Source organism: Limulus polyphemus, unplaced genomic scaffold (genome assembly GCF_000517525.1).
Source record: "Limulus polyphemus unplaced genomic scaffold, Limulus_polyphemus-2.1.2 Scaffold87, whole genome shotgun sequence".
In the NCBI taxonomy this organism is placed as follows: Eukaryota; Metazoa; Arthropoda; class Merostomata; order Xiphosura; family Limulidae; genus Limulus; species Limulus polyphemus.
Genome location: NW_013665697.1, coordinates 560,866 through 575,879, shown reverse-complemented (window position 1 = coordinate 575,879; position 15,014 = coordinate 560,866). Strand labels below are relative to the sequence as shown.

General features: G+C 31.9%; 1 protein-coding gene across 1 annotated transcript in view; it reads right to left on the bottom strand.

The window, feature by feature from the left end:
- Positions 1 to 6,534: 6,534 nt before the first annotated feature.
- Positions 6,535 to 15,014, bottom strand: part of LOC106468310 — a 12,366-nt gene continuing 3,886 nt past the window's right edge. The window contains exons 2-5 of the mRNA XM_022397333.1: positions 12,884 to 13,255; positions 9,956 to 10,264; positions 8,293 to 8,398; positions 6,535 to 6,787 (exon numbers count right to left, since the gene is read on the bottom strand). Of these exons, the coding sequence (XP_022253041.1) occupies positions 6,784 to 6,787; positions 8,293 to 8,398; positions 9,956 to 10,264; positions 12,884 to 13,255 (791 nt within the window). The 3' untranslated portion in view covers positions 6,535 to 6,783. The remainder of the gene's footprint in view (positions 6,788 to 8,292; positions 8,399 to 9,955; positions 10,265 to 12,883; positions 13,256 to 15,014) is intronic.

The window sequence follows — 15,014 nt, the reverse complement described above, 5'->3', positions numbered from 1 at the left end:
TTTTTAGCTTTTGCAGAGAGTTTGCAATTAATTTGATGAAGTATAGAATGTTTTCTATAAGGCATGACATAGTATAAATTGGATATAATTCCAAGTTGAAGCTTTAACGTTGTAGAGAATAAAGACGAAAATAAGCTGAATGTAAAATTACTATTTTATTTGTCTTATCAAAGTGAAAAATTTCAGTTAACAGATTGAACACAAATGTTAATTGATATAAACTACGTAAACAAATTTGTATTGAATATTAACGTTGACACAGACTGACTGTAATTACGAAAGTGTGAAAAACTGTAATGAAAGTCCCGAATCGAAAAACAAAAAAGTCTAGGTAGTTATTTACTAAAAGTTGTTCACAAAAACCTTTGGTGAGCCCACGATCACAAGATATGGTAATACTCAATAAACATTAACATCATTATTCTGATAAACCTTTATTCAATTTTTATCCATTTTACTGAATAATGTAATACAAATATTTAACTGTATTCATAGCTAGTTAAAATCTATACGAATTTTAGATATTAGTTATTATTAATATGAACTTAATAATCTCTAATGATTAAGAATATTAATTTCTGCTCCATTCCCACTAATGTTAACTGCACTTTCAGATATTCGATGATCAACAACGATATAGCATGGTATATATTTAAATTGACAAAGAAAAAGAAAAATCCTGTGAGCTTTTCATATCAGATTACAACCAACAAACGCACATCCGTGATTTAGGGGATGTAAAAATCCAGACTTCACTTGTCATTGTAGTTTTCGTTATGTTATAATATATTTCTTCTATCGTTTTTCGAGCTTCAACATGCCAGTTAGGTAAAGCGAAGATGTGGTGTTAGGACCCTAATTGCGTTCTGATTGAAAAACATACGTTGTTTGAAACTGGGGTCCACAGATGGTTCGTGAGAACACACGCACACAAAAAAAGGTAGAAGTCGCTGACTACTAGACCAGATCTAAATGAGGAAGAAGCATTTTACATCGAAATTTATCAATGACATACTTACGGTAAGGTTGCGTTTATTGGATATCAACGTTGTTATAGTTTCTTGTATACGGAAACACATTATGTTCATTCAACAGTAACTTGACCAACAACGATTTATAACCATAATAAAAGTTATTTTACCTAGAGAACATAATATAGGTTTTAACAGAACACCTTATGTTCTCAACACGAAATAATTTTCTTTTTGCTTATAAATTGTTGTTCTGGTTGTGAGACTATATGACATTTACGTATTATTACTAACTTATTACTACTCTTATTATTTACTAGATATAAATTGTTGTTTGTCAATTTACTATTGTTGTTCTTGTTATGAGCCTATATAACAACTACTAATTTGTTACTACTTTTAGTATTTATTTGATTTGATTTGACTTGGTAAGAATTTTAATCTGAATCATCCGAATCATAAAAGATTCAGGGACAAATGTCACCAGGGGTGTTAAGGAAAGGAACAAACGACACCAGGGGTGTTAAGGAAGTTTGTTCTCTTCATCCCACATTAAATTAATAGGTATAAATTGCTAATTGGTTTATATCCTACATTATGGTTGCTAACCTGAGCCATGACCAATGGAAATAGAAAAAGCAGGATTGAATCCTGGCTCTTGCCACCATCCATCGTACTTTCAGAACTGCCCTGAAGACGGCAGCAGATTAGCAGCCCAAACGTAGGATATGAAATAATTAATACTTGATATATCTGATAAATGATAAAACAAATAGTAACTAGGCTTAGGTAGTCGAAGAGGCTTGTAGCCATGACAACGATTCTAACTATATTCAATACAAGACAATTATGGTGGAGACTAGCTTTATCTTGTTAGCGTATAACATCCTCTAGGACAAGATAGATATTGACTTATTAATAGAATAAGCTGTAGTTTACTCACATCCTTTCTTTAACACCTTTCTTTAACACTAACCAGTGCTGCACGTAAATGAGACTTTATATGATTTCTCTGTACAGTTGAACTTATATCAAAAGAGACGTTTATTTATTTATACTTCTTCAATTTACGGCTTCTCTTAAGGATTCATCACACTTCATAATTATTATTTGCACATACTAATGTAGATATGAGCTGTGGCTTTCCTAATCCCCATCCTACAAAATATGCTCGCCTTTTCAGCCGTGGGGGTGTTATAAGTAACGGTCAATCCTACTATTCGTTGGTAAAAAAGTATCCTAAGAGTTGGTGGTGATGACTAGTTGCCTTCCCTCTAGTCTTTCACTGGTAAATTAGGGACGGCTAGCGCAAACAGCCCTCGTGTAACTTGGCGCGAAATTCCAAACAAACCAAGACCACTTTATTTTATAAATCAATTCACGAATCTTACTACAATCATTTCTAGAAGAGTCTATCCTTTTAACTTAAAGATTTAAAACTAACACAAAATAGAAATTCACAAAGCAAAAAAACTGTCTCTTCTTACCAATTCAAGTGAATGATTTTTCTTAGAATTTAAAATGATACTTTTTGTAAGCGTTAATGCAAAAGTTTTGTTAAACATTCCGTTTACTTGAGCTGGGTTGACTTGTATGTTGTGATATCAAATCGTTGATAAACGGTGTATCTCATTACACAGAGATTTTCTAGTTTGTAATTTTTGCAGACCGACGAGAGGATGATTATAAGTGTTTTTATATTTATGTTAAGTGTTTATGTTACACTTCAGTAAACTATATAAGTAGTTATGCCACCGTTGATTCATTTGGATTTGTACTTTCGCCCGTCTTTCAGTTGATAGTTTACTGGTATCAGCTGAAAGACGGGCGAAAGCACTAACCACACCTGGTGTACCAGTATTCTATCAGCTGAAGGACGGGCGAAAGCACTAACCACACTTGGTCTACAATACTTGCAGACAAGATGTGGTTATAAGCTTTCGCCCGTCTTTCAGCTGATACAAAACTTGTAGACCAGGTGTGGTCAGTGCTTTCGCCTTTCTTTCAGTTGATATAGTACTGGCAGACCAGGTGTGATTATATGCTTTCGCCTTTCTTTCAGCTGATACAGTACTTGTAGACCAGGTGTTAGTTTAGTGTGGTTAGTGCTTTTACTCGTCTTTCAGCTGATAGGATACTGGTAGACAAGATATGATCATTTCACAGATATGGCTTCCTAGGTACATAACATTTGTACAAATCTTCACTCAATGCGGCGGTGATTTTGTTGTAGGCTTGACAGATTACAACGCTAAAACTTGGAGTTCGATGTCTGCGTACGAACAACATAAATTGTCCATTGTGCAAATTTGAGATAAAGATTTTTTTTGTCAAAGATTAAGGGTACGGACGTGGCTAGTTGTTAGCTTGCTCGATTGCGCATCAGAAGGTCCAAGGTTTGAGACGAGATATGCCGAAGAACATGTACTCTCACCCCTGTGGTGATTATAACTTTGACAGTTAAACCCAACATTCGGTTAAGGAGAAAGTCGTAGGTGATGGATGTTGACGATTGGTTCTTCTGCATCTGTACAGTTGTTCTAAATCAGGGATGTCTATGCCTAAATTTTATGTGTCCCTGCACTGGCCTTTTAGCCTATTAGTCACATAGGGTGCCATTCAGGTTACAAATATTAGGACTTTAGAGATTACCTTCGGTACTGAATAATACAACTTCAAATTAAACAAGAGAGAGGTGATAAAAAGAACGCGGAAAACGACAAAGCAAATGTTTGAAAAAACTATACGTGACATTAAAAATTCTCTATACATGTGTTGTTTGTTTGTATTATTTACAAGGCCCAACAATGGGATATCTCTGACATGTATTTAAAATCATACCTTGATTCCTGCTCAGTAAACGTTTGTACTAAGAAAGAAAAAAAACATACATGTGAAATTCTTATATAACAATAATATTTTCCCAAGTGTTGTTTAAGAAGTTACAAATAAATATCAAACAGAAAACGATTCCCAGACTGCACGTTTAACGGCAAAACTTTTTAAACGTAGTAAACTGGATTGAAAAGTGTTAAGATGTTGTAATGTTTGTAAAACGAAATTTATAAAGTACAGAAAACTTGAGCACTTAGCACTTATATTTTTAAAACTCGGTGTTGTAAAACTGTCCCTGAGGAATGTTAAACGACTAGGTAATTCGTCATAAGCTTTCTTCTGTGGGTTTACTAGAGCTTAATCAAATAACCATTCGTTTTTTTTTCAGTCCAGGAGTAACACGTTTTATGGGCATTATTAGAAAAACAAAAATAAATATTATATAAATTCCTGGAAATAATTGAATAGGAAGATAAGTTTTTCGATTCAAAGGGAAACGTTGTTTGACAACATAGCATATGTAAAAAATATTAATAATATTGAAAAGTAAGAATAATTAACGGCATTGATATTTCAATTCAAATAATTATTGCTTACCATAACCTGAATCATATCTCTAAATAGAAACTCAAGCTCAAATTGTCGAAATATAAATTTTGTGACTAAAGAAATTAAACCACAGATGAACATATTGGTTTGTGTCACGACTTCATACCACAAACAAACAAATCTGGTTGTGTGATGGGTGCATTTAGTTGAAAATTCATCTGCATAATCACACTTCATACGAAAAATGAACTAATAAGCAGATCTGTTTTTATCTTGACTTAATATCAAAACAAAAAATATATTTGTATCAGAATTTAACTTCATGAACAAACAGGTCCTTTTGCATCATGACTTAACACAACAAACAAATAGATTTGTTTGTATAATGACTCCATATTACGAACATATAGATTTATTTGTTTCATAGCATACCACAGTTAAATGTATGTACTTGTCTCATGACTATTCTATAGTTTGAAACATCTGTAGCTAACACACTGGCGTCTTCGGATTCTACAATAAATCAGCAACAATTAGGATTAGTTTAATTTAGAATTATCTATTCAAAAAACGCTAATGACCATTAACGACTTCAGTAACTATAGTTAAAATTTAAATTAAGCCTCTTTTTTTATTGATCTTTCTTACACGCTTCTATCATTAACTATACCTTTAAATCACGACAGTATGGGTTTGATATACAAGTCCAATCAAACAGTTCTAATTGTGTTGTACGCTTGTGTTTCAATGATTCTTAATTAATGTGCAAAATATTTTTGTTTCGAAACATTTGGTAAATATAACAATATTTTCTGAAGACAGTTGCAGTTGCATGTCAAAGTTTATAGATTCAATGTTGTGATTTTACTTCATGTAGAATTAATAAGTTAACGTCACGGTAAATGAAGGGCAGAAAAAAAAATCCTAAATATTACTGAGGCATTTTTAGCTTTTCATAAGTTAACGTCACGGTAAATGAAGGGCAGAAAAAAATCCTAAATATTACTGTGGCATTTTTAGCTTTTCATAGAGTTACAAGGTTTGTTTTATTAGCAGTCGTAGCAATGATTTGAGAAGGAACCCATTAGCTAGAAGTAAAAATGCTATAACATAAAGCAGGAATTTGTGGCTAGGTAATAAAAAATAATCAATACAAATCAGTCTTCTGTTAAGTTTTTTATTTTTTCTATAAAATCTATGTTTATCTTCTGTGTTAGAAACTTTTCCTGCAAAAGAAAGTCAAAGAATAACTAAAAACATATATATTGAACAAAAACATGTTATAGCTCTTAACCTTCTTGCTTTTATTATGGTACTTTAGAGTGCGATTAGATGTTATACCTTAAACTTATGAAACTCCTTTAGTCTCTTAGAGGTGATTCCGAACTACCGAATAAGGAATTTCAACAAGTCTTTTTTGTTGATTACCTGCATTTACTAAAAACTCGAAAGCTACTCTGGTATCACCCAGAGCCCTCATGCATAAAACAGAAACCTGGTGTCGTAAAAGAACGAATTGATTGAGATCTTTTGTAGATTGCTCGTTTTAACATCTAAAGATAATAATTATTTCAAGCAAGCATCATCATTGACTGAATGACGTCTGTTCTAAGCGGATAGAGTGCCTTTTCAGAAAATTCAATTCAGTGCTAATTCTATGAACCAATAAATTTAACAATTTCAATAATTTCACAAGTTAGGAACTCCAAAGCATGTATTTTTTATTACTAAAAGTATTCTGATGCTTACAGTGTTTATTTTGTATCACTGAGGTTATTTATAAATAAAGTAATACCCAATATGGGAGCAGCTTTGCACTTGGAACTCAGTCGGTTGATTGCAAATTCGAGGTTTGATCTCCATGTGCCGTTGTGTTTTTGAGCAAGACACTTTACCATAATTGATACAGTTTACCCAGTAGTATGATGGATATCAGCTGTTAACTGAGTGATTAACCCGCAATGGACTAACAGAAGGAATGTGGCACTATTCTCATCTACTTGTGCCAATGAAGCCGAAGTACAGCGCCATTTTGTCCTTTTGAATATCCAATATATAACTATATTTTGGACAGTATTGAATAACTCACATTTTTTCCATGTTAAGTATTTGCTGTAAACATAGAAAAGTTTTAACTCGTGTTTAAAGCCACGTTATTTATTCAAATTTACATCTTTACAATAATAGTCCTAATAAAACAATGCGTTCAAAAGAGAATAGCAGCTTCAGGCTCTTTTTATCATCACGTTTACTTCAAATTAATGATAGGAAATCTGCCAAAACAATCATTTGAAGCTTTTAAACGGCATAAAATGATTTTAGTTAAATTGGTATATATATATAGATATATTTACAACTTGTTCACAACAACATCAAGAAGTTTCTTTTTTTCATGTTCTTCAATTCGAATAATGCATCTCGCAGGTTCTTAACTATGAAGGAAAAAAGAGAAAAATCTTTTCAATCAATATTCTTATTGTTAACTAAATAAAGTCAGTATTGTCATTTTAAAGCAAACAAGTTTTAATGTTTTTGAAGGAGATTTAAAATTGCTCAATAATTTTGAAGGATGTACAATATCTGTGATCTATTTTAAAAGTTGATAATTGATAATCATATTGTTGTCAAAACAACCACAATTTCTTATTTTAAACCAAATACTATTATTTTAAGACCATCACATATTTTAATTATATTAGAATATTTACAGCAAAACCTTGTGATTACTGTATCAATTTATGATACCAAACGTATATGAAATAAGAAAAACGTTCAACAGTTATAAAAATATCAGATAAATATGATGATGTCATTAAAACGTTAGAGCTACAAAATCGAAAAATTCTTAATAAGTCAATATAGAATTGCTCGATTATGGATCACTTTTATAATTCAAAACAAAGTATAATGAAAAAAAAATAGAATATCAATAATAATTCCTTCCACCTCAATCCACCTATAGTTTTAAAATCCAATTTTACAGAGATTGAGTACGTTATATTAAGATTGTTTTGGAGCCTCACTGCGTCGTTACAGTTCATGTCCCCACGTCGTTCATGCTGAACATGACAGCCGTGTCTCTTGATAATAGTACTGCGGCGTAGTTTTCACTTAAAAAATCCCGTCGCAAAGCTGTCAAACCAAAGCAAATCATCACTCCCTGCACGCTTTCCATGTGCCTTCTAGTGCACAGGGAAGACTGTTTCTCCGGGCCCGTTTCAACAGTCTGATTATATACAGAATCCATTGGTGCTGTGTCTTGCGACTTGACCAGCACATCTTTGCATGGAATAGCATAAATACTCGTTTACTTCTACAATTGCTTTAGATATGTGACAGTTGAAGTGATATATCGTGGAAGAAACTTGTGTGCACATTATTTGTGCCTCTTTCTGATTATTTTGATTAGTGTTGCATGAAACACGAGGACGGTTTTTGCCACTAACATTTGTGCTTATGTGTTCTCAGCTCTTACAAAACGATGCGCTTGGCTTTCTACAGCTGAGGTACGGTTTGTTGCAGGTCTCTTTTTTTTTGGACAATCTTGCTGCCTCAGGTTGATCTATATTTCTTTGTTTTCCAATAGCATTCAGTATAAGGAACATCCCTGTCTTAGAAATTCTAAATCTTCAATCTGAGCCCATCTTTATAATCTGAGTGTATGATTATTTTGCGTCGGAAATAACTGTTACATGCACTTCCAAAAAAGCAATAAATTTCTGGCATGCAAACAATGTCAGTATGTACTTCTGATACTTTCTGTTCCAATGCAACTTTATATTGGCTTTGGTTGTCACGTGGTTCGCTGATTTGTGTATTGAAAATAGAGTTAATACAACGTATCCAACATTTTATACAAGTAATTAACCTCGCTATGTGTTAAATAACTATCAGGGTATATTTCCTGAGCGTTTAGTCAAAATAAAATATGAATTACCTTATAAACATTAAGGTAGGTAGAGTCAACACAACTAGAAGGGTAACGATAATTATCGATATAATCCGCCAACGGAACGTATGGACACCACAACCCGTCAGATGTTCTAAGAAAATAGATAATGGAATTATTTGATGATACCACCATCCTGTGCACTGACTTAAACCCAGTTTAATAATGATACCATTACTCTGTGCACTCATTTAAACAGAATTTAATAATGATACCATTACTCTGTGCACTGATTTAAACCCAGTTTAATAATGATACCATTACTCTGTGCACTCATTTAAACAGAATTTAATAATGACACCATCACTCTGTGCACTGATTTAAACAGAATTTAGTAATGATACCATCATCCTGTGCACTGATTTAAACACAATTTAATAATGATACCATTACTCTGTGCACTCATTTAAACATAATTTAATAATGATACCATTACTCTGTGCACTCATTTAAACAGAATTTAATAATGATACCACCATTCTGTGCACTAATTTAAACACAATTTATTAATGATACCATCACTCTATGCACTAATTTAAACACAACTTATTAATGATATTATTGCTCTGTGCACTGATTTAAACACAATTTATTAATGATACCATCACTCTATGCACTAATTTAAACACAACTTATTAATGATATTATTGCTCTGTGCACTGATTTAAACACAATGTGATAATGATACTACCATCCTGTGCACGAAACACAATTTATTAATGATGCTATCGCCTTGTGCATTAGTTTAAACACGACTTAACAATGATGCAATTCTAAAGTACAGTATAATTCTTAAAATAATTAAGAATTATATATAAATATAATGATTTCAGTCAACACTAATTCCTTTAAATGAGTTTTGTTCGTAAAAAAAAAGAAGTACAATATACGAAGATGTATGAAATATTTCTATGAATATATAGACACTGCAAAACGTAAATGGAAAGAGATTATCTGGGAATGTTGTCAGTCGTATACTTAAAATATTCAATAATACTTGCCCGTACCAATAAAATTTACAGTAGCATAATGGGCTATGCTAATTTTCTGTAAACTTTATTTTTATTCTCAAAATGACCTTATGGAACAATAAGAAACCAGAAACTTTTGATAATCTTTGATTTGAGTTACTGTCATTAAACAGTATTGAAGATTATATGATTTCCATAAAGTATTGTAAAACATCAGCAGAGTCTAGTAAAAAAACTTAGATACTTGAATCTTTGAAGTATAACTTATTAAGTATATAAATAATTTAGAAACTGTTCTCATACTATCGAGAACAAATAGGATTAACCAAAGTTAGGCCTTTTTTTTTACTTTGTTTACCCTGCATTTTTATTTGCAAGTCTTTCCAGAAACTAAGTTTTCTTTATATTTTGAGTTAGTTAAGACATTATATATAAGTTACTAATATTGATTTTTTTATAAATTAGCCAATGTGTTATTATTTATAACGCGTCATTGAAAGTACTCACCATCCTAGTAAAATTGGCAATCCAGAACCAAATATGTTTGAAATAAAGTTTTACATACGGTGTGTGGTATAAATATTTTAACTTCATATGATTTAACTATTCTATAAATGTAAGATAAACTTTAACATAACAATAACTTATTTTCTTTATTATAAAATTTGCAATCTTCTTACCTGGATAATAATGTAATACTTTTTTCCTTCGAAATTCCGTATCTGGAATAAATACTACACATTCTATCTCCGAGGGACCGCCACTGGGCAATTCTTTGTCCATCAACTCTTTGTAAATTACAACACTATAGGTACCTTTACTGAAGATAGTGTTACTGTGTACTGGAATTGATTGAGCGTCTTTCAAATTTGGGTTATGTAAAAGTAGAGACACCTGGGGAAGTGGGAACATTTCTTCCACTCCACAAGTAAAGTTCGCCGATTCCTGATTTGTCTTGGTAAAATTGAATTCGAAACTTCTAGGAGGTGCTGTTTCAAAAAGATTAAAAGAAATAAATAGAAAATGATGATAACTTCAGACTAGATTAGATCTTAATAAAAAAAAAAGGTTCACTTTAAGTATATAATGATTCATTGAATATATTACTATAGCTCACCATGGATATTATGCAAAGTAATTTTCAGATGGGGACTTTTTGTTCCTCTCTTGCTCATAATTACATTGCAATGCAGAGCCGTCTTTAGCACATTATTAATTTAACACTGCTGTAGTATCACATGGAGATTATTCTGTGAAGAAGGTATAACGTAATTCTATTGTGAAAATCAGAGAGGAAAAATAAAATTAAAGTTTATTATAAAAAAATTCGTTTCATTTCAAAAATTATTTCTTCTTTATGCGAACAACAGGAAAAGCAAAGCAATTATTAAATATTTGAAAATATTGAATGTCGAACTGAAGAACTTGAATATATTACTTTGGACATTGGCACCGAGTATATTACGGAGTAAACTGGGAGATCATTGGAAAAAACATGTGAAAATAAAATTCACACTCAGAGCGAAAATTCGCCAATGAGCTGTAAATAATACTTTCCAAGTAAATATAAAAACTGTATGTGCTACGAGTAAGGATAGATATAATAATAACTATATGTGTGACGAACCGATACTCGTATACACTGTTGACCAATACCCAACTTTGTAATTTGTCTGTTTTTTTAAATGCTCCTCGTGCTTGGAACATTTAAATTTAGTTTGCTCTTTACAGAAATAGTGGTTTTCTGCTCTATGAGATAATATATTATTTATAACCAACAGATGGCAGTATACATTTCTATATGAGATGAATGGTCAATCATTGCTTTGTGTATGGAGTCTCATGAGACGTTTGTACATTGTGAGAACCTTTGTCCGCTATCAGGGTGACACGAAATGTGCCATCAGGAACATATTAACCAACGAGTACTATCTGACACGACAATAAAAATAAAACATTCATTTCCATAGTTTTGTAACATCACCCTACAAGTACTACTAGACACAACAATAAAAATATAACAGGAATGGGATGCCATGGTTACCCGTGACGTCACAGAAGATTATTCTATTAACTTTCCTGCCGTACACTTCTTACCCATTTCACAATACTCCTGAAGAACGTAGGTCTACCTTACGAAAAGGCTCGGGTTATCGTATTTGTTGTTGTAAACATATTCTGTTATGCGTAACAAATTGTCAATTTACAAAACGTGGAATATCAAGTAACAAAAATGTAAAAAAGTTTTAGAAGTATGCTTATCAAAATTTACAAACACTCTTCAAAGTCCAATCAAGTTAACTAACAACCCCAAAACATTTTATAACATGATGACTTTACTTTAAAATTAACTTTCAGGATTGCTAAAATATATTAGAAGCAAACGAAGAGAAGATACGTGTAGTAATGGTGCTACATTCATATTAATGCTTAAACGTACTACTTTCAATTTGTCACGTGTCACATATATGTCTGTCATTTTTAGGCATAATCAGTAATCCTTATTTAATGTGGCAACCCCAGTAATAGCTAATAAGCATTTAATCTTCCCTTCTTTTTATATCTTATGTTCGCCCGTTACGTCGAAATGCCGCTTTAAAAATCACACAGAACTTTTTATGAAATCCGTAAAGTTGTAGGAGATCTTAGTACAATATTTCGTATTAATTATTGAATATTTATAGATTAACACAGTTATTCCTTTCACCGTTTTTTGATTGATTTCTATTGATACTATACTTCATTTAAAATGTTAGCATTGCATTTGTAAGAACAGATCTTGTGGAATCACCAGCTGGTGCCATTTGACATATCGATTTATTTGCGTGTAAATAAAAAAACTAAATATATGAAACCGAAGAACACTGATACACTAATCTCTATACTCGAAAGCTCTATCCGTAGAGAACTGTGCAATATTTTCATTTGAACCTGCTGATAACTTATTACGTAAACTGTGTATTGATATTTTTTTCAAACAGTTATAATCTTCCTAGAAAATTAGCTTTTCCATTTTATGAATAAATGCTATGTAATAATTTTTTTACACATTCTAATTTTCACATGTCAGAGGATGTACTTTACCATTATGATCAGTGTAATATAAATAATATATAAGATAATTTTAATAAGCTCAGCTGTTCATAAAAGAACAGTCAACAACAAATAAAAAATAACATTATTAAAATATGTTGAAAAGCAAGAAAACTGAGATGAAACAAATTACAAAATCTGCTTCACTACATCATATTAAGACGAATCCCCTATTTATTTGACTCCAATGTAAGGTAGAGATAGAAGATTTTTATAATTATTTATTTCCATAATGTGTCTATTGTTCTTCCTATTAAATTTCTCTAATTTTATTAATTATTTTAAGATATACTGATATCACTCTTTTTTATTTCAAACATACATGATGGTGATATACTGTTTTGAAAGTGTTATATATTACTTTATTATCAATAAATTGTGATGTCTCTACCAGCTTGCATAGTAAGATCTCTTTCGAAACCAGTTGTTTTGAAATGTAATTTTAACGCAACTGAACCAAATTCTGTGCAGATGTAATTAGGACAGAAAATACTTGGATTATCTAATGAGCTCACCATAAATTGTCATCTGCCGTTCCTCCGAGTCTTCGCCAGCTAATGAGGCAACATTACACGTGTATTTGCCACTCAGATCCGTTGTTGGTCGCAGGATATTGAGTGCACGGTACCTGGTCAGGTTGGTGGACGGAGTAACTGTATAACTCATGTTGATTCGACCCTGAAGCCGGTAAGAGGGTTGGCGGAGGTTCAGTTCTGTGATCCACTGGTAAATTGGCTCCGGATCATCATTCAGAAACCACTTGACAACTATGTTTTTGTCCTCATTTGCGTAATTGTACTCACAGTCTAAGACAATTGACTCTTTTGTTCCATTTTCCAGTTCTTGGGGTATGGAAACTCCAGTTATTTCCAGACCAACTGCAACCGCTAAAATAATACATTTATTATTAGTGATAGTATCATCATATAGCCCGGTCGAAAGTTTTAATTGAGGTTCGATCTCCAGTCCTGGTTAATACGATTCTGAAAATCTATGTATTCTTGAGATGAAACAAGAATACTGATAACACACAGATGTTTACGTACAGTAATTCTCCCAGATCCCTGTATTTATTTGTGTACGCATTATTAAAAGGAGAAATTCTGGAAAATAAAAAAATAAAATAAATTATTTTAGGCAAGACTAGAGCAGGTCAATCTATTAGACCTTCGGTGTGGTCAAATACAACAATCGAAAGGGTTTGACCGCCTGAGTCTAAAAGTGAATTAGATCTCGTATCGGTTAAGAGATGACGGAGCTAGGAGCTAAAAGTTTGTACTTGAAAAACCCAGAGCCATTTTATGAGCCGTTATGCCGCGGCTAAAAATAAGAGTAAACCTAATGATGCCATTACTCTTTAATTTTTGCAGTTAAATTGAAATCAGAAACTTAACTTGGGTGAAACTTTTAAGAGATTGTTTTCAAACTACTCATAGATACTGAAATTGTTTTTAAATGTTGTACTGAAATATCAATTTTTTTGTGTACTACGATTACCTAGCTTTCAAAAATGACCATAAGGGACATTGTTTGGTATTTATCTGCTATTTATTCAATGAACACGTAAAAAAAAATTCTATCATCCGTTCAAAGAAACGCAAAGAAGATAAAATTAAAACACGGTGATATAAAATAAATTAGTCTTCCATTGAGCTACAGGTAAGCTAAATGAAACATTATCCTGTACAGTAATACTTTATGCGTACCTAAGTACAATTCTTATGATACTAGTATAATTTGTTAAGAATAATTTGAACAAGAAAATACGAAAACTAGCGAATCTCAAGAACACTTGTGAAGAAAGTGTTATGTCAAACAACACTTCTAAGCCACTGTAGAACAGTATAAATATACTCTATTAAAGCAGGTTATGACAGTAAGTGAGATAAAACATTGAGGAAGACACTTTATGTACCAGAAGAGTTTCCGGTGAATATGAAGGAAAGGCTTAGAACAATATACAGAAGAAATTCAAGAAGGGATTAGTTCAGTTTATCTTGGACAATTTTTCTCAGAAACTGTGAAGACGTTTATAATATCAAATTTAAATAAAACATCTATTCTAGTCTTGAAGTGATCAACATAGCTTTTCGTATTTAAGAGTAATGTCTAACTTATTACGGTTCGATTTTATGAATTTATTTCATATTTATATAATTTGTGTGCGAATGATTTTTAAGCTATTTTGTTTATTTACTTCACTCTTCCAAATAGCACTGATGAGCCGTGAATTCGGCGTAACTAGTCTGATGCAGCAAAAGTAACGAATCAAAGAATAGATTATTCCTCTGCGACATATTTTCTTCGCTGAAATTCTCGTTCTGGTGAAGAAAATAAATTAACATATAAGAGAATTTTTAAGCTTCATTAAAATTGTTTTTTCAATCAGGTATATGCTATTTTCCAACTTCTAGGGATTTTATAATAATTCCATAATCACAAACAAATAGTTATTTAAAATTCGTTTACAAGGTCACTCTCTGTTTCATTTTTTTAATATATACACCTGGAAAAAAGTTAAGCACCCCCTTGTTTTTTTCAAGTGATTCAGATTCGACGTTCTTGTGACTGATTATAAATTACCATTCAATCTAAACGTGTTTATCAAATGAAATTATGCATTATTGGGCAGAAGAAAACAAGATT